Genomic DNA, 20,672 nt, shown 5'->3' on the forward strand with positions numbered 1-20,672 from the left:
TTTGTACACGAGAGGCAAGGTGTTAAAATCCAAGCTAGCATCTGCACAAGCATCTCATTGCTGCATTTCCCATTCATCCATCAGGTACGTCGGAGAGCTGATTTCCGATTCAGAGGCAGACGTACGTGAAGAGGACTCCTACCTCTTTGACCTTGACAACAAGGTAGGATGTTCAAGGAACTCCCTGGCAAAACAAAAGCCAGCGTTTGCTACTCTAAAGAGCTATAAGAAAATGTGTCCCCATCTTGATGGGCAGAGCAGTGAGAGAGCTTGGGAGAGGAAAAGCACTTCTCACCTCACGGTAACCGAAATCTATTCACAGCTAAGTAAAGTGTGGACTGCATGGCTCAGGGGATTGGTAATAGGGTACAAAGCCTGACTGAGTTAGGTCAGCAGTTTGAATGCAGCTCAGGTCGATAGTCATTGCAAGTTAGTCCCATCTGATGGCTGTGTGAATTAAATTGGTTGTCTCAGTCTGATTTCTAATGTCCAAGTACCTCTGTAGCAAAGCCCACCCTCCCAGCTCGTACTAACCAGCACCCATGTTGGCAGCCTTATTAAAGAGATCACCAATTAATGAGCTGATAGACTGAAATACCAGTTCACCAGTAAAGGACCTTTCAGGTTCGACTTCTGGTACCCTGGCAGGGCAGTACGGGGAAGCTTGCGCTGCTGGGTGTGCTGCTTCTGGTCCGAGAAGGACTGGTGTCCCTCGAGCCATTAGCTCGTTGCTTTCTCAGGGGCTTTAAACTCACTTTTAAAAGTCTGAGTGAAAGCTTTATGTGAAACTCTCCTTGGCAAGAGCAAACGTGCAGCAAGGTGATGCTGGTGACTGCAGGAGAATGGGGGGAACTTTCTGTGGGGAGCTGCAAACCTGCTTCCATATTGGTTTGGTGGTTAGAGATGTGAAAAGAGGCTTTGTCTTTAAGAAGGGGAGGGGCCTCTCCAACCACTAAAGAAGGATCCAGTGAGGAGTCTTGTAGCCGATGCTCTGAAATCAGAAAAGTAGAAGGACCAACCTCTCTGGTAAACGTCACTAAATGCCCAGGGTCAATCTGTTCATCCAAGGGTTAGCTAGTAGGCAACATCCTGCATCCTCCTCCTCCTCCAAAGACTCCATCATCTCCACATTGCGCCTGCTCTCCATCAGCCTAGATTGAGGCATTTCAACATGGCTGCCAACCCACATCTGTCCTGTGTTTCTTCAGCATGCTCTGCTAATGAGGCTGACGGGGCCTAGGATTGAAAATACACTGTAGGCAATAGGCAGATTGGTAAGCGATAGATCAGAAACCCATCATTCATCCTGGCTTCCCTTTTGGGTAAATAACTAAGAAACGATGCTGGCACCAGGGAATTGCCGGGAGTTCCGTAAAGGGAAATTATGCTAATTTCTCATGGTATTATGGGAGTCTGACCTCTTCTCCCACTGTTCTCCTGGGCTCCCAGTTGGCCTTTCAGAATCTCCCAGGAGCCATTGCTTCAGGAAGCTGTGTTAGGAACTCTGGAATAAAGGTGCTCAGTGGCCAGTATAACTGCACTAACACTGAACAGTGCAGAGATGCACTTGAAACATCATAGCTAGTGTGGGCATGCCATGCCATTGGCACTCAGGCCAGACCTGCGCTACAGACTGCTGTCGTCAAAGCTGTGCAGAGGTGTGATTCCTGACCGACATCGCTGTGCAAGCAGAAGCCCAGTGGAGATGTAGTTCTACTGGCAAGCCTGCTTTTACCGGCACAGCTTGTTTTGCTTGTGGGACAAAGCACGGCTTTGCCGGTCTAGCTGCATCTGTGCCAGGAGTCCTTTGCTGGTATAGCATACTGGTATCCCCTATGCTGATAAAGCCCTCCTAGTGTCCATAGCTTTACACCAGTGCTGCCCAATTTAATTCTCTCGTAGAGAAGGCCTGAAAGATTTATGCATAAACTTGGGAGCATCCCAAATATTTGCCTTGGCAGAGCTCTTACATACAGACGTGACTGTAAGGTCACTGAAGCTAGCAGGCCAAGACCATGTAACCGCTTATATCGGAAGATTTTGTCTCTGGAGTGATCACAGTATTTATCCAGCTGCTAGTACAGACCATTCCTAATGTAGCGTGTGCCAATCGTCCCCTTCCCATGAGGAACCAGCTCTGGCATGTTCTGCCCTTGCTGGAATCTGGGCACAGCTTCGTTGGGCTGACTAGCCAGTGGGGAATGGTGAAAGCACTGCTCAGCATTTCTGGCTCTGCCTGAGGCTGGAATGCAGAAAATCCTGCAGTAGAGGGGATCTTCTCTTTGGGGTGCTCCTCTTGCCTCCCCCTTACTGCTTCCCAGGGACTGGGAAAGCTGCTCAGGAGTCCATCCAGAGCCCCTTGAGGCTACTTCTGTGTCGTGCAGTACTTGTAGAGCAATGCAAAGCCCTCGATAACACCAGGGGCAGGGGCCGAGCAGGCTCCCCCCAAAGTAATTCTAGCCTCTGCCAGCTCTTGGAATGAGAGATCGTACCTGGGAATCAAATCTGGGTCTTTCTGGAGAAGTGCAGAGTGCTGAGCACACAGCTCTGGAGTGGCCCACTTGCACTCCCAACCATGGCTGTTCAGCAAATGGAGTATCAAAGATGAATAAAGGTTGAAGGCTTGTTACCTTAGGTTCTTATTACCATGGTATCTGAGCACCTCGCAGTCTTTAACACCTTTATCCTCACAACAACCCTGAGAGGTAGGGAAGTGCTGTTATCCTCTCTGTGCCTCAGTTCCCCAGCTGTAAAATGGGGACAAGCGACTTGCCCAGGATCACGCAGGAAGTCTGTGGCGTTTCTGGGATTTGAACCAAACCAATTTGTGGGCTAGATCACTAACGACAGGACCACCTTCCTTTCCGTTCAGGTAGCCATTGGGAGCTTTGATGGAGAATCTGTGGATTAATCGTAGATTGAGCCTTTTGGCAGCCACATGTAGTCCCGTTTTCGGAAAGCTAGTGTTGAGTTACTAACTGGGAGGAGCAGGGTGGAGCTGTCTCTTCAGGAGTGTCAGTGGAGTGGAATTGTATGGGATTTCACCTTATGATCTGTGGAATAACAGCCCCCAAATGGGAATAATCAATCAGAGAAAGAAACCTGTCAGCCAAAACCAGACAGAGGAGAGCAGAATGCAGTCATGTGAAGGCAGGAAACAGAAGGCAAGGCCCTGCTATATGCTGAGTGATTGGAAAATATGTAAAAAACGGCATTACCTGTTTTCAATCACTGATAACTCAGAAGAAAATGATCTGGAATGCTTGTGGATCAGTGTCCTAACAGGTAAAGCACAAGATGGGGCATTAGTTGGTGTCTGCTACAGACTGAATCACACTCGGGAACAGGAAGACCAGCTCCTTATGCACCTATCTATAATTTATAGGAAAGGAAAAGCTGTGTGATCATCGGGGAACTTCAACTTGAGTGACAGATGCTGGAGGGTTCATGCTGGCAGTTCTAAAACATCCTTGGAATTTCTAAATATTGTAGGTGACAATGTCCTAACTCAAAAATTGTTGAAACTAACGCAAGGGAATTCTATATTAGACCTTGTCTTGACAGATGGAGAGGAACTGATCGCTGAACGAAAAATTAATGCTAGCTTAGGTACGAGTGATCATGACTTGATCACATTCATAACGTGCAACCAGAATAAAATCCAGACCAGTGATATATATTTATGCTTGGTACTTTAAAAGGGCCAGTTTCACAAAATTGAAACCAGTTTATGAGCCAAATTAGCTGTGAGGAAGAATTTAATCAGAAAAATGTTGAATGGTCATTGAGAATTGTATAAGAACACTTCACTGTATGCCCAAAAAGCCACAATTGAGGAAGAAGGCTGTATTGGTTAAAGAAAAGACCTGGTTTAGAGAGAAAGTGAAGGCAGCTATAAAAATATATATTTTTAAATATAACAAATGGAAGATAAAGGAAGTTGATAGTGATGAATATAAATCGGAACTAGGAATTGTAGAAAATCAATAAAGGAAGCAAAGGAGACACAAGGAGAAATCTATGGCAAGCAGAGTTAAGGACAATAAGGAGTTTTTTAAGTACATTAGGAACAAAAAGAATCCTGACAATGGTATTGGCCCATTACTAGATGGAAATAATAGAATTAGCAATAATAATGCAGAAAAGGCAAAAGTGCTCCATAAATATTTCTCTTCTGTGTTTGGGGGGAAAACAGATGATGTAGTCCTACGATAACACATTTTTCATTACACTAGTATCTCAGGAGGATGTTAAACAGCAATTACTAAAGTTAGACACTTCTAAGTCAGAAGGTCCAGAAAACATGCAACCAAGAGTTTTAAAAGACTTGGTGGAGGAGCTTGCTGGACTGTTAATGTTGATTTTCTATAAGTCTTGAACGCTGGGGAAGTCCCAGAAGACTGGAAGAAAGCTAATATTGTGCCAATATTTAAAAAGGGGAAATGGGATGGCCCAGGTAATTATAAGTAGGGCTAAGATTATGTCCCAGAAGTCATGGATTCTGTGAGTTCAAGAGACATCCATGACGTTTTTTTGCTTCACCCCATGGCAGCGGGGCTGGAGCTGTTCACTGGCGGGGGCTGTGGCGTTCTGGGCCATGGCAGGCGGTGGGGGGCCCCCACAGCTCTCAGCTGGACCCCGCCCCCTTCCCCTCCTGCAGCCATGCTTGGGATCTCCTCCCCTCCTCAGGGCCATTTTATCACCTCTCTTTTTAGTAAAAGTCAGGGACAGGTCACAGGCTTCTGTGAATTTTTGTTCATTGCCTGTGACCTGCCCCTGACTTTTACTAAAAATAACCTTGATAAAATCTTAACCTTCATTATTAGCCTGACATTGAGCCTGGGCTAGATAATGGAGAGTCTGATATGAGACTCAATTAATAAAGAATGAAAAGAGAGTACTGTAATACCACTAAACACGGGTTTATGGAAATAGATGCTGTCAGACTAACTTGATTTCTTTTTTTTTTATGAGATCACAAGTTCAGTTGATAAAGGTAATAGTGTTGATGTAGTATACTTAGACTCCTATAAAGCGTTTGACTTGGTACTGCATGATATTTTGATCTAAAAATCTAGAACAATATATAATTAACATGGCACCTGTTAAATGGATTAAAAGCTGGCTAATGGTTGTAATTGTAAATAGGGAATCATCATGGAGCAGGTGTGTTTCTAGGGGGGGTCCTGTGGGGTTTGGTTCTTGGCTATTTAACATTTTTATCAATGACCTGGAAGAAAACACACAATGATGATGGATAAAGTTTGCAGATGCCACACAAATTGAGGGAGTGCTAAATAATGAAAAGCACAGGCCACTAATGCAGAGCAATCTGGATTGCTTGGTAAGCTGGGTGCAAGCAAAAAATATAGCAGTTTAATATGGCTAAATTTAAATGTATCCATCTCGGAACAAAGAACGTCGGCCATTCTTACAGGATGGGGGACTCTATCTTGGGAAGCAGTGACTCTGAAAAAGATTTGGGGGTTGTGGTGGATACTCAGCTGAACATGAGCTCCTAGTGTGATGCTGTGGCCAAAAACACCGATGCAATCCTGGGATGCATAAACAGGAGACCTCGTGAGTAGGAACAGAGAGGTTATTTTACCTCTGTATTTGGCACTGCTGTGACTGCTGCTGAAATACCATGTCCAGTTCTGGGGTCTACAATTCAGGAAGGATGTTGATAAATTGGAGAGGGTCCAGAGGAGAGCCAGGAGAATGATTAAAGGATTAGAAACCATAGTAATAGCTCAAGGAGCTCAATGTACTTAGCTTAACAAAGAGAACGTTCAGGGGTGACTTGATTACAGTCGGTAAGTATGTGGATGGGGAACAAATACTTAATGATAACAATCTAACAGAGAACGATATAACATGATCCAATGGCTGGAAGTTGAAGCTAGACAAATTCAAACAGGAAATAAAGTGGAAATTTTTACCAGTGAGAGTAATTACTCATTGGAACAATTTGCCAAGGGTCATGGTGGATTCTCCCACACTGACAGTTTTTAAATCAAGATTGGATTTTTTTCTAAAACACATGCGCTAGGAATTATTCTTGGGGAAGTTCTATGGCCCGTGTTGTACAGGGGTCAGACAAGATGATTGCAGTGGATGCTTCTGGCCTTGAAATCTATGAAAGAAGAGGCCGCTAAGCCCCACCCAGCCAGGCAACAGCCTCGCAAAACTCAGCATCACTGGAGAATGGCTGAGTTTGAGTTTGCGCTGTAGCACAAAGGAGCGATAGGGGGATTATTTTAGTTATCTTTATTTGTCACTCCAGGCTGTGTGAGCTGTGATTTATTTAGCATGCTGGGTCCTACATACAGATCCTGTTCACTGTTTGAAAAAAGACAAACATTTGTTTAATTGCCCAAACTCTCTGCCAATTCACTGCTCTTATCATAGAATCATAGAATATCAGGGTTGGAAGGGACCTCAGGAGGTCATCTAGTCTAACCCCCTGCTCAAAGCAGGACCAATCCTCTTGGGTAGGATATACTATAGTGGATGTTGTCTGGTCTTCCCCTTTTAAAAGGACCGTCATCTTCTTTTTGTATTAGCAAAATGCAGAGAAACACACATTCTCTCGGGATCTTTGGGAAAGATGAGATTGGGTTTTATCAGTTGCAGCCTCTTGCTAATGAGAGTTGCCTGCTTTAACTGTAACACTTGACTCTCCTTTAGAACCTTTCATGTGAAGATCTCAAGCACATCGCAAACATTAATGAATTACGCCCCCCTTTGACCTAGGTGGTATCACCCCATTTAATATACGGGGGAAATGAAGGCTATTGCATGTACATTCGAAGGCTCCATTGTGTTTTACATGGGGTTAGTTAATGTGTTTAAGACAATGATTTCCCAGCGCATCCCAGCCCAGAATGATTAAGGGACTTGCCAAAAGACACCCAGCTGGTCTGTGGCAGAGCTGAGACTAGAACCCTGGTCTTGTGACTCCCAGTGATGCATCTCCCCACAAGGCCATCCTTCACCCCGTTACTGAACGACATTTTAGTTCAATTCATGGTGGTATTGGAAATGACTTCGCATGTCACAAACACAGGACCAGCTCCCGCAGCCCTTCCTTATGCAGTTAGGTCCCACTGCAGTCAACAATGACCATGTCCATGAGGAAAAACTTGCATAAGAGTGGCAGGGTCAGGCCCACATCTCAAGTCTCACTGTGTGATCCATTCCCTCAACCTCCCCCTTTCTATGTTGCTTTCTCTTTGTTAAAAGAGGGAGGGCAAACAACCCCCATGCCTCTTTACCGTTCACATTGGTTCTCCCCGGCTCCTGACGTGAATCCTTAACTAGAGCCTCATTTTGTCAACACACGGTGATGTTGGCAGGCTCGATGCACCTGCAGAGCGCCAGGCACGTACCCTGCTCCTGCTTATCATGCAAAACCAGGGAAGAGACTCGTGCACAGAATCACAGCTGAAGAAGCTGAACCTTTCCACCCCAGTGACCAGCTTTCAGGGTTAAACCCTCTTTGAAATCCTAATGTGGTGGGTTTTATTGCCCTTCTAGTGTAAACAGCTCAGGCACCTTCTCTAAAGCCCTCTGATCAAGTTCTCATTGCTCTCCGTTCACTGTGGAATGAGCGACATGTTGCTCACCATACCCTAAGGTGGACATTCTGAACCCTTTGTATCCAACAGACTCTTCCCCTGACCTGACTCTCCGCACCCCAAACTGAAGTAGATACGATTAAAATTGCAAAGCCTGCTAAATTTTAAAACCTGTAGCAGGCTGCTCAGTGTAGACCAAGTGTGTATCTTTTTCATATCTTCAGATGTCTTCTCCTGGGGCTCCTGTATCAGTTGGCTGGTAGAATTCTGGCACAGCTGATCCATTAAAGATTGTGAGGTGCTTGCCCAGAAGGGGATGTGAGCTCCACTAATGGATCCTTTTGCTTTTGGCTTCTGTGTGACTGAAATTAGCTTCTGTAATTAAAGCTTGCAGTTTGCACAGTCATTCTGCGCTGGAATAAAAAGCCCTGAGGGAGTCTCTTATTTTCAAGGAAAACAAAATATTACGATAACTGCTGCGAGGGCATTAGGGAAAGAGAGGGTTTCTGTGTTCTCTCTTTCGCTGTAGTCTTCAGGAAGTAGCGTGTTTGCTGTGAGCTCTGGCTTTGTGCTTCTCAGCTGTCACGTTCAATTAGCAGGACCGAAGAGATGCTGTTTCCTGAGTCCGCTGGCCGTTTACCCACCAGGTGTGTGTTTGCATGGAGCAGGAGTGCCACTGGAACAGATTAGTGCCTTAGCAGAGCAGGTTTGTGGAGAGCCGAGCTGCTCGCTCAGCTTCTTAGGTCAGGAGTGTTTCGAACAGCCTCCAGGCATGCAGGCTAAGTGCTTTGTGAAGAGATGTATATTTTGTAATGCCTAATGGTTTGGCCTTTTAATCCTTCAAGCAGGAGAGTCCGAGACTCCAATATTTTGAAAGATCTTGAAATTCCTTTGTGTGTTAACTGTGAAGTGACCTGTATCTCAGCTGCTTTTAAATAACTCCACCTAACGAAACATTCACTGTTCCTCCCTCTAGGATGGAGAGGTGTACTGCATAGATGCTCGTTTCTATGGCAACATCAGCCGCTTTATAAACCATCTCTGTGAGCCAAACCTCACTCCTGTGCGAGTGTTCATGTCACACCAGGACCTGCGCTTTCCCAGGATCGCCTTCTTCAGCACCAGGCAGATCGAAGCTGGCGAGGAAATCGGGTATGTGCTACCCACAGGGTCTGCCTTTCCCCTGGGAATTGTCCTTGTGTCATCTCTAGCCTAGCTCGTAGATTCAGAATGACCCAGAAACCCCACAACATTTGGAACCAGTGAATCAAAGTCTGCTATTTCAAACCCAGCTCCCAGCTGGGGAACAGTAGAAGGGCAAATCAGTTCCAAATTTTGTGGGGTTTCTGGGTCATTCTGAATCTAGGAGCTAGGCTAGAAATGACTCTTTCCAAAGCGACACATCTGCCCAACCTGCAGCTGTGAAAAAGCTAACACTTGGTGTGCTGCTTAGGTTTCTCAGGGAGTGGGAAATTCCATGGTTGGGGAAGGGATAGTGGCCTACAGGTTAGCACGATGGTCTGGTACTCGGGAGACCTAGGTCCTATTCCTGGCTCTGCCAGTGGCCTGCTGGGTGACCCTGGGCAAGTCACTGTGCCTCAGTTTCCCCATTGTTAAATAGAACAGAAACTATGCTCACCTCCTTTGTAAAGTCCTGTGAGCTCCACTGATGAAACACACTTACATAAGAGCTATGTATTCTTATTGTTGTCAGTCAATTTCAGGCTCTGGTAAGGGTAGGCAAGCCTCATGACTTATGGGATAAGGGGATAACAGGAGCTGGGAAGGAATTTTCCCTTCTATGCATGTCCTTGCCCCACTGATGAGGTGCATTCTGGGTTTGTCTTTCCCTTAATGCTTCCAGGGATCTCAAAGCAGTTTGCAAACATGTATTTCATCTCCTGCACACCCCGCCTTGTGAAGTCAGGAACTGTCTCTATTTACCGCTGGGCAGATTGAAATGCAGCAGTATAGGGCTTCTGCTGCCTTGTAGAATGCAGAGTGGGTGTGCCGCTCCACTAGATCAGAAACGTGGAGTCTCACGCTTGCTTTGCCCAGGTGTAAATGACAACAAAAGGTGCCAGGCAGTGAAGAATCAGCCCCAGAGAGCACAGCGCTCCCCTTTCTCTCACTCTGTGTAACCCTATCAAGTTAGAGGAAGTTCCATGGGATGTAAGGGTTTTGATGCTGTCTCACATGACTCTCTCATAAACAAACTGGGGAAATATGACCTAGATGGAGCTACTATAAGGTGGGTGCATAACTGGTTGGAAAACGGTTCCCAGAGGGTAATCAGTGGTTCACAATCAAGTTGGAAGGGCGTATTGAGTGGGGTCCCACAGAGATCTGTTCTGGGTCTGATTCTGTTCAATGTCTTCATCAATGATTTAGATAATGGCATAAAGTTTGCAGATGATACCAAGCTAAGGGGTTGCAAGTGCTTTGGAGAATAGGATTAAAATTCAAAATGATCTGGACAAACTGGAGAAATGGTCTGAAGTAAATAGGATGAAATTCCATAAGAAGAAATGCAAAGTACTCCACTTAGGAAGGAACAATCAGTTGCACACATGCAAAATGGGAAATGACTGCTGAGGAAGGAGTACTGCGGAAAGGAATCTGGGGTCATAGTTGATCACAAGCTAAATATGAGTCAACAGTGTAACGCTGTTGCAAAAAAAAACAGACGTCATTCTGGGATGTATTAGCAGGAGTGTTGTAAGCAAGACACAAGAAGTAATTCTTCTGCTGTACTCCGCGCTGATTAGGCCTCAACTGGAGTATTGTGTTCAGTTTTGGGCGCCACATTTCAGGAAAGATGTGGACAAATTGGAGAAAGTCCAAAGAAGAGCAACAAAAATGATTAAAAGTCTAAAAAACCTGACCTATGAAGGAAGATTGAAAATATTGGATTTTTGTAGTCTGGAGAAGAGAAGACTGAGAGAGGACATGATAACAGTTTTGAAGTACATAAAAGGTTGTTACAAGGAGGAGGGAGGTAAATTGTTCTCCTTAACCTCTGAAGATAGAACAAGAAGGAATAGGCTTAAATTGCAGCAAGGGCGGTTTAGGTTGGACATTAGGAAAAACTTCCTAACTGTCAGAGTGGTTAAGCACTGGAATAAATTGCTTAGGGAGGTTGTGGAATCTCTGTCATTGGAGGTTTATAAGAGTTAGACAAACACCTCTCAGGGAAGGTCTAGATAATACTTAGTCCTGCCATGAGTGCAGGGGAATGTACTTGATGACCTCTTGAAGTCCCTTCCAGTCCTACAGTTCTATGATTCTATGTGAATCAAGGCCAGATCCTGTGCTCAAGTGACCCTGACAACATCACAGTGAGCCAGTGATAGAATCTGGCTACTCAGATTTCCTGTCTTTTGCTGTAACCATTAGACCACCCTTCCTCTGTGGCATCCAGTGTTAGCATTTGCTGGGGTAGCCTGTGAGACCTTATTTGCTTGGTTCCCAAGAACTCAGCTCTACTCTAAACTTGTCACTGAGGTTTCCTTGTTGGCATACACTCCAACAACCCTTGAGCTGATCAGACTCCAGCGTGAGGGGCACATGCTGGGTGTACAATACATCCAAAGTTACACAGCAAACCTCTTCCTTCTATACAGGTACACATTTCATTGCAGTTACTATACATAGCATCGCACGTTTTGGGATTGGCTTGGTTACTTTCCAGGACCCAATTCCTGTGCAGCATGCTCTGTCCACGGTCGACTTTACTCCTTACCTCATCTTTATGCTCCCGACTTCTCTTGTGCGTTGTTAACTTGTTCTTAGTAAATGGTTCCCTAGGTGTTCCCTCTCTTATCGTAGCTCACTCAGATATTGTCTTTTAGCTTACTGACCTATTATTTATCTTAGAATCATAAAATAGAATCATAGATGATTAGGGTTGGAAGAGACCTCAGGAGGTCATCTAGTCCAATCCCCTGCTCAAAGCAGGACCAACACCAACTAAATCATAGCACAGACATTTCATTTTCAGCCTGCTCATTACCTGCCCAATTCTCTCTTGCAAGAATTGAGGCCTCCTGCATGTTTAATTGCTCACGTCCAGTCTGGCCTGCAGCCATTACCCAAGGCAGGAATGGAGGACTTGGTGGCCCAATGACAGCTGCTCCATTCTTGTCCTTACTGTTAAGAGTCACAAAATGTAAAACCCTGCTATTGAATCTCCCTCTTTCTCCTCTTCTCATTTAGTTTTGTAACCTAGGAGGCCAGGACACAGGTTAACTGTAACTTCCAACATGCGCACCCCAATGATGCTGGGATTGCAGAGAGTAGTAACTATTGCTAAGCAAATACCAATAGGTCCAGTGGGTTCGCCATGTCAACAGTGCTCTAAATTTGATTAACTGGACAGTTCAGTTCACTTTGGGAACGGCCAGGAATGTGTTCTGGGTGCCTGGCCATAGAAACGTGGGAAATCCCCAAAGATCTGACGTTTACTTTAAAGTGAGATTTAGAAGCGAAGCTGGATGAAGAGGTTGTCTTGGCTCCGAGGGAGGGACTGAATTCAGAGGTGAGGCAAAAATGATAGCGTACGCAGCACATCCGGGATGAATTGGTCCAAAAATGGACAGGACAAAGTAAATAACTATGTTAAAGAAAATCCGTGTAAATCACATCAGTTTTGTATTCTGAAGGGATCAGATTGAGTCCCTGGCGGCGCAAGTGCAGTTCCTATTGAAGTGAGTGGCCTGGATCTGGACTCACACTGGTTTTGTGTCACTGTTACACCATTGACCTCAGTGGAGTTACTTATGCTGGTGATAATCAGGAGTGACATTGGAATGGGGCCCCGTGGAAGCTGCCCCTGTTCACACTGTGGCCCCAGAAGTGCTGGGAATTGTGCAGGCGTAAGTTAAGGGGGGGAGGGGCTGCTTTCTTTTGTGTTCTCCTGTTACTTGTTGTTCTTGCTTCACCCCTGCTCAGTCCCTTCAGTGTGTAAGCTGCCCTCGTTTTGCACACCCAGCGAAGGGCGGAGCCACGCCAGTTACAATGCTTTGCCACGCCTGTATGGTTTCTGACCAGTGCCCAGCACTGTTTGCATCACTCCTGACCGTGGCTCCCGCTAACTCCAGGCTTGCCCCTCTAGTCTCTGTACTGAAAGGATGAGGAAGTGCAAGTAACTTCCATAAAAGAGAGGCGATTTTTCCTGTCTGACGCAGAGCACCCACCTCATCTAGGAGCCAGGGCCTAGGGCTGGTGCCAAACTGATGCTATCTGTGCTGGCAGTTTTTGCCACGGCTGCTGTTGCGCTTGCAGTAGATCCCAGACCAGGAAGCTCACTGGACCAAAAGGCATGTTGTCTGCTTTCAGCCTGATGTGGACAGCGTTTTGATTCCCCAGCTGGGAGCTGGGTTTGAAATAGCAGACTCTGATTCATCAGTTCAATCCTGCAGGTGTCTTATTTTACTTACAAATCCCATCTCTCAGTGACTAACATTAATACATCTTACCAGTGTACGGACATCTCTGCTTTCCTGAGTAAGTGCCTAAAGAGAATGAGCCAGATTCCAGCCCCCACATGGACCCTTTACCGCTCTCCGGCAGTGTAAAGGAGCTGCAGTGGTCACCAGGGGAATTCCCAGGGTGCAGGGGCAGCATACAGCCCTGTGCCAAACTCCAGCATTGCATCTGCTCCCATTACAAACGAGCTTCGTTACCGGGTTTTTGGGAGCTGTTCTCAGCTGTGGGAAGGTGAATGTGTAGTGATTAACAACAGGAAACTACAGCCTCTGTGTCTGAGGCTTTATCGCTGCGCAGATGGATAGGCAAGACTGCAGTTGTGTATCTTGTGGCGTTTGGCTCTACGGACGGCTTCTAGCCATCACTTCTTTGCCTGTGGGAGCTGGGTGGCTCAGGGCCACTGTTGCAGCGTAGGGAGCCTTCCACACTGAAGTGTCCCCGTTCACACCCATCCCAGGGTAGCAGTGACAGCAGTCCGTTCTCGTCCAATGCCTGCCTGGTAGGGCTCAGTAAGCTCCCAGTGATCAGGGAACTATGTCACAAGCGCTTCTTCACAATTTGCGGAATGTTCTTGCCCTGCTGCTTTAGTTTCTCTGTGTGACGGCTCCTAGTAACTATACAGTAAGGGGTCGGAGGAGCTGCAGAGAGATGGGTTTCCCCGAGGCGCCTCCAGTTCTGTTGTACCATCTTCATGACTACCGAGGAGGTGTCTTTCGAGGCAGCAGTGAGGAAGAAATTTAGGAAGCACTAAAGCCAGAGAGGGCTCCAGTGCCAGAGGAGGGAGGACATGGCAAAGGAAAAGAGAAATGTTGTTCCCCACCTAACCGTGACCCTAGTAAGTTTATAGCTACACCGTGGATAGTATCAGTGCTGGTTTCTTTAGAGGGTCCCGCCCCTGCTCTGCAGGGACCAGCCCTGGGAGAGGGAAGGGAAATGACAGTTCTGTGCTCACCCCCCAGCCGGATACAATAACCCACAGGCCATGTGGAGCACAAGGGTTGAATTCCCCATCCTGGTGTCCCCTGGGCCATCTAGTCCTCCCGGCTTGTCACGTTTGTGGCTGGGGAGGGTTTTTATGTGCCAGAACTGTTGCAGTCCGTTCCCCTCTTGAGGCTTGCATAGAACTGCCGGCCTCTGTGGGAGAGGGGGCTGGGTGGTTTGGCAGTGGGACACGGAGCCCTTCCGCCTGTCCCCGCCAGGCACTCCTGGAGAGGCGTTGCCATCGCAGTGCTGTTCGCCGGCTGGGTGAACGTCATTGGTAGGGCTCTGTCCAGCTCGAGCGCTCCCATCGCTGGTAGCACCGAATGGTCCCCTCTTGGCTTCAGCAGTGATGCTAATGACAGAGACTGAATCAACCCCTCACTAGGAGAAGTGGTTCTGCCAAGTCCAGATTGAGGCATATTGACCAAGGCTGGTGTGGGAGGGGAATCTCCACCTGCTGCTGGTACGGTACCTTTTCTGGGATGTCACAAAGGGTTTCAGCCTCTAGGGGGCACCTTTCCCCTGAGCCAAAGGGGCTCTGCCCCTGCTTGGGGTGGAAAAGGCCCTCACCCTCTTGACCCATTTCATCCTTTGCCTCCAAGTGCCAGGCAGCACCCCCTGTTAGAAGGGATCTCCTGGGAAGGGTTCGGCTCTGTACACACAGATTCCATCAGAGCCCCTGGTGTGGCATGGAGTGTGTGTGTGTGTCGGGGAGGGAGAATTGGGGTGCACAGAACTCCAAGCAGGGGGAGATAGACTCTGCAGTGGGGAAGGGGAGGGAAATGCGGGCACGCAGAGCCCCTGCCATGCGGCAGGAGAGTGGAGGGACACCCTGGAATGGGGGATGACGACACACAACTGGTGGAAAGGAGATTGGGGGAACCTGGTATGGGGAAAGGGGGTACACAGAGCCCCTGCCATGTAGTCCTCTCCATGGAGGGCATGGGGGAAGTGGGAATGGGGTGCACACAGCTGCTGGTGTGTGGGACAGACTGGGAGACCATGGTATGGAGAGCACACAGACCCCTGGCAAGGGTGAGCCTGGGGGCAGTTGGTGTCCCTACAACAGAAGATGGGAGAGTGGCACCCAGGGAATTTGATGGGGGAGGGATGGAAGGATACAGGGAGCCCCCAGGGTGGGCAGTGCATTCAGGCTGCACAAGCTATGAAGATTTCAGAGTAACAGCCGTGTTAGTCTGTATCCGCAAAAAGAACAGGAGGACTTGTGGCACCTTAGAGACTAACAGATTTATTTGAGCATAAGCTTTCGTGAGCTCCAGCTCACTTCACTGAATGCATCCGATGCAGTGAGCTGTAGCTCACGAAAGCTTATGCTCAAATACATTTGTTCATCTCTAAGCTATGAAGGGTGTGACCCCCTGCTTTACAAACTTTTCTGGTTTAGGTCTTCTCTGCTACCCTAAAGTAATTGTTTGAATATGCGCACATCCCTCCTGTTGTGTTCCAATGACCAAATGTTCCCCCCTCTCTTCCAGCTTTGACTACGGAGACCGATTCTGGGACATCAAAGGCAAATACTTCAGCTGTCAGTGCGGTTCACCCAAGTGCAAACACTCGAGCACAGCCCTGGCCCAACGGCAAGCTAGCACATCCTCCCAGGACACACAGGAGACCGGACTTCCCGACACCAGCTCTGCCATGGCAGCCGGCCCCTTTTGAGGACTTGCTCCTGGGAGACCGAACTGTTTTAACTCGATAGATTCAGATACTGTTTGAAATTTCCATTGAAAGAGAAAACACATTCAAGGAAAGCCAAGGGGTTCATGACATCTAGGGATGTGCCACCGACTGTTACTTGAGGAATAAGTGAAAGCAAATCCGGACTCCATGTTGTAGGTTTCCTCCCTCTTCACCCCTGGAAAGCTGCTGGTTTTACAGTGAGTGCAAAGGGATGGCTGTTGCAGTTTTTCCATGCAAGATGTCCTAGCATCCATCTCTTCATGTGTTGTCAGAGCCAAGGGAAGCGTTTACCCCTCCTCTTCAGAACGCCGTTATTGATTGAATGGAACCTTCATGCCAAGTCATCTCCAGTTCTCTTACAATAAACTTTGAATACTTGATGGAACTTAGTTTTTAAAGGGGCGGGGGGACGGTTCTGACATTGGTTTACTTGACGCAGCTTTGTGGGGCAGGTCCTTTAATTTCTCCCTCACCTGGCAGGACATTGCAGTGTGGTCTTCCCTGGTCCCGTCGCTGGGAGCTAGAGGGCGTTTGCTTCTAACAGACGCCAATCGGTTACCAAATCCGCTGATCTGTTATTTTTTTTCCTAAAGAAAAATGGAAAAGAATCCTTTTTCCTTCCTGTCCCCCCAATCCCTGTCTCTGTTCCAAGCCTGCCAGAGATTCTCTCCCCACCGCTCCTGCTCTATACAAAGCTTTCTCCGTTAAAAACCAGCTCTCACCTCTGCCCCTTGGGCATGTTACTGTCTCAGTGTTGATTTCACCAGTGGAAGGATTTGCCTCTCCTGCCACGTGAGCAATCTTAGAGAGGGACGGGGATTGTACAAGACACTAACTTCTGAAAGCATCAGTTTGCTTTTTAAAAACAAAACAAAGTGATACATGTACTATAAAGAACCTTTGGCATTGCTCAAGAGAATGCTTAAGGCCGGGCAAGCATCAGATAGGACACACCCCAGCGAGAGGAGATACCATGGCCACCAGCTCATCCCTCCCTTTTCCCAACTCGGGGCACCTCTGATTTAATTTTTAAGCCACACACTATGAAGTTTAAATGAACTGATTTATTTTTTACCATTATTAAAACATTCGGGACAAAGCATTAAAAAAAAACAAAAAAAAAACCACACACACACACACAACAAAAAGAAACCACAAAACAAAAACGGTGCTGATTCTGGTGTGATTTTTACTCACCACGTGAATATAAACTATCAATTGTATAAAAAGAACAAAGTGATTTTAGTATAAAATGCAGGAAAAAAACACAAAACCTTTTTTAAATTGTTAGTATTGTAGTGTGAATAAATTTGCCATCACCTTTTGTGTGATGGCTGGGCAGGTCATTACCTTAATTTTTTTTTTTTTTTTGCATATATCTTTAAATACTGTAATTAGTGCAGTAACAGGGGTTTTTTTCTTTTGTGCATCTCTTCTAAAACATTCATAATGCCGTCATGTTTATTATTATTATTATTATTTTCTGTTAATGTTTTTGACAATTTTAAAGGAGCAGTCTTTTGGCTCTGGTCATTTTCTTGTTCTGTTTTCAATGAAATCAATAAAAAAAAGTGCTTTAAAATGAATTTGGCTCTTTCATTCATCAGTGTTGCCAACTCTCATGATTGCATGACAAGTATTGTGAGATTTTGGTTTTTTTTAATTTAAATCCCAGCTCCAGGAGTCATGTGATAACATAGAAATCTGTTTTTGGGGGAGGGGGGTTTGTTGTGGGGGTTTTTTAAGCAAATTTCTGGCCCTCATGGTTGCACAGAAAAGCTGGAAAATGCATATTCTAAAAGCTCAGAAAGCAAAATGAAAACCCCCCACATTTAGTAGAATCATAAATCTTGTGCTTTTAAGTCACTCAGAATATTTTTGGGCAGCCGCCCTTATGATTTCTCAGTGTTTGAGGTGGCAATGCTGTTCTGAGGTGATCTTCCCCCAACGGCCTCCCCAGAATAGGTCAGCAGCAAGGCAGCCTTCCAAAAAGAAGCCTCCGTCATGGGCTGATTCCTGTGCCCCCTGAAGAGCCCCATAGACATTCATGGGTCTCTGTTCAGGACCAGTAGTCCGCCTGTAGAGATTGTAATGCAGGACTGCGGGCCCTGGCCATGCAAACCCACTATCCCGGGGATGCAATCTATTTGCCTGCCCTGCAAGGAAAACAACTAATGAGACTGTCCACCGCCACCCACCCACAAAAAAATCTCACCCAGCAGAAGGGACAAGTGGAATTTTGCAAGACTGAAAGGGTACGGAGATGCCACTTTCTTACCAGCTTTGGGACACCTGTGAATCCCCTTTGAGCATTGTCATGTGGGGCGAGAGAATTGCGTGAATGTGTTTCCACTGCTGGCAGGAGCTGAGTGATCTGTAGATGCAGGGTTCCCAAGGGCTGGTTAAGGTGATAATGGGTTCTTTCTTACAGTGCAGTTAAAAGGGACCTGCGGATGGAAATAAAAAATGGACTTCTGCCCATGTTAGCTTATTTATGTATGGAGAAGGCCTGCAAGGTTTTCTTCCCCTCCCGCACCTTTGGAAGGGGCAGGGGAGGTGTGGTTCTGCCTCTGGGGCTGGGGATAGTTTAAGTTTAGAATGATTGGGAATGTGATGTCCGGGCTTCCCTGTTTTTGCTCGAGGACTCCGAGACGTGGACCAGTCCTGCACTAACAGGCTTGGTGAGGGTGGGGAAGCCCTAGGCAAGGGAGCTTTGCGCCCCATGGCTTGAGTTCAACTGGGGCTGACAAAAATTAGGGTTTTTAAAACAGTCTGAACAATAATTACCCCTGGTTCAAACACAGTTCTCTTGTCTCCACTCCGACTCCTGCTCGTTCCCCCAGTGGCCCATTGAGGCTGAATTTTGAATTTCTAGTACAAGAAATCAAAATTGGGGGGGTGGGGGGGACACACCCTTCTTGGCCACAAACCTAAATGACAGGTTTCAGAGTAGCAGCCATGTTAGTCTGTATTCGCAAAAAGAAAAGGAGGACTTGTGGCACCTTAGAGACTAACCAATTTATTTGAGCATGAGCTTTCATGAGCTACGCCGATCAAGTGAGCTGTAGCTCACGAAAGCTCATGCTCAAATAAATTGGTTAGTCTCTAAGGTGCCACAAGTCCTCCTGTTCTTTACGCCTAAATGAGTTTCTCTTTCGAAGATTCCCTTTCAGAGATGGCCTCTGAAGCTCCCTGGGTGGCATCCACAGCAGTGCCTGGTCCAAAGCCCGCTCACATCATTGCCAGGCTGTCCAGTGACTTCAACAGGCTCTGAATCAGGTCCAGAGAATGGAGCAGCGGTAGCTATGGTCAAACCACAGGCTTGGTTTTGGGCCTGCTTGCTCTGTATTAAACACGGCTTGAGCCAGCTGCAGCTTGGGGGAGAGGGGCGAGCGGTTAAGGGCTGGTTAAGGTGATAATGGGTTCTTCCTGCCAAATCTCCGAGGCTGAGGTCAGGCTACAGAAGTTGCTCCTGAGCTCTGGAGGGAACGGGTGGTGGGGTCCTTCCCCACGTCTGCTTAGGCTTTGACTCCGCCGATGCGTGAGGACAAGAAACATGTCATAATCTACACCGTGATGAAGCATGATCATGGGGATCTGTCACCCTAAATCTGCCTTTTAAGAAAAAATAATAAACCCACGGAGTCATTTACAGGCTCATAAAAATAGTTGTGAACAGTAGTAAAAGTTGGGCTCGACTCCAGCAGAGGAGATATGGGGAGGCCAGGGTTTCAGTGGCATTCTGCCTTAGCTACGCAGCTTGAACGTCAGTTCACCGTGTCTCGCCCTTCGAGGGAAGCGTCGTTTGAATCCCACCTCTGGCCTCCACCCCCCCTTAGTTCAAGGCTCGCTTTGTCTCATAGCCACCAATCTTCTGGATGGGGATTGGACTGGCCTCCCTTCAAAGCCCCCTCCTGCCACAATCATATTGTTCACAACATTTAGCACTTATTTAGCCCTGTTCATTTTCGAGGTGCTGTCCTCTTGTCAGGGAGGTATGGAAAGATGGGCCAGCAGAAGTACTCCAGGGGAAGTGACGTTCCCAGGGGTACGCAGTAAATCAGTAGCAGAGCGAGGCTTAGAGGCTCGTAGTCCTATGTACAGACCACTTGGCCACACTGCCACAAAGCCATTTGCTCTTTCTTCTTTGCCTGGAGCTGACCATCTTCCCTCCAACAGGCTCTCAGCTTCTGCTGGCCCAAGAGACCCAAATGCATTTGACCTAGTCTTACCTCAAGGCCTTTCACATTAAAGAAAAGGAGGACTTGTGGCACCTTAGAGACTAACCAATTTATTTGAGCATAAGCTTTCGTGAGCTACAGCTCACTTCATCGGATGCATGACTAACATGGCTGCTACTCTGAAACCTCACATTAAAGAGGCAACCCAAGTGCATGAGAGGAAACTGGTTCTACAGGCCTCCCTGCCCCAGCGGGTACCTAGTGCTCTCTCCCCCCGAGCACTGCGGGGGCAGGAAAAGCATGTGCACGTGAGTAGCCGTAGCTGCTTGTCACACTGATTTATGCTTCCACCACTGGACAAAGGACTGAGGCCTGGTCTACACACTGCAAACTTAGGTCGACACAAGTCACCTTGCATCAACTTGTGCGCGTTGTAGTGAGGTGGAGTGGCCTCCCTCCAGACATGCGAGCAAGGGATGGCTACACTCCTCTTGGTGGGCGGAGCCAAACCTGCCCCGCCTCCTGCCGGAAGTACTGGGGCGGGATAGGAAGTATAAAGGGAGGGCCCTGCAGCTCAGTTGAGTGGGAGCTAGGGAAGGGGATTGATGTCTCTAGCCTGCTGCAGAACTCCGGTGGAGACCGACCCTGGAGGGGCGTTGCCCAGATGGACCTCCACGGTAGAGCCCAAGGTGACAGAGGACCCTTGGCCTACGGAACCCCCCTGCCCAGCCCGGGGTAGGAA

The 20,672-nt window shown here is 47.3% G+C and overlaps 1 protein-coding gene across 11 annotated transcripts in view; it reads left to right on the plus strand.

The window, feature by feature from the left end:
* The window catches only part of EHMT1 (euchromatic histone lysine methyltransferase 1), a 168,455-nt gene extending 151,469 nt beyond the window's left edge, over window positions 1-16,986 (plus strand). For all 11 annotated transcript variants that reach the window (XM_084649797.1, XM_084649795.1, XM_084649796.1 and 8 more), the window contains 3 exons: window positions 85-163; window positions 8,557-8,732; window positions 15,545-16,986. In XM_084649797.1, the coding sequence (XP_084505923.1) occupies window positions 85-163; window positions 8,557-8,732; window positions 15,545-15,728 (439 nt within the window). In that variant the 3' untranslated portion in view covers window positions 15,729-16,986. The remainder of the gene's footprint in view (window positions 1-84; window positions 164-8,556; window positions 8,733-15,544) is intronic.
* Window positions 16,987-20,672: the final 3,686 nt, after the last annotated feature.

The sequence above is a fragment of the Lepidochelys olivacea genome, assembly GCF_965140295.1.
Source record: "Lepidochelys olivacea isolate rLepOli2 genome assembly, chromosome: 16".
Taxonomy (NCBI): Eukaryota; Metazoa; Chordata; order Testudines; family Cheloniidae; genus Lepidochelys; species Lepidochelys olivacea.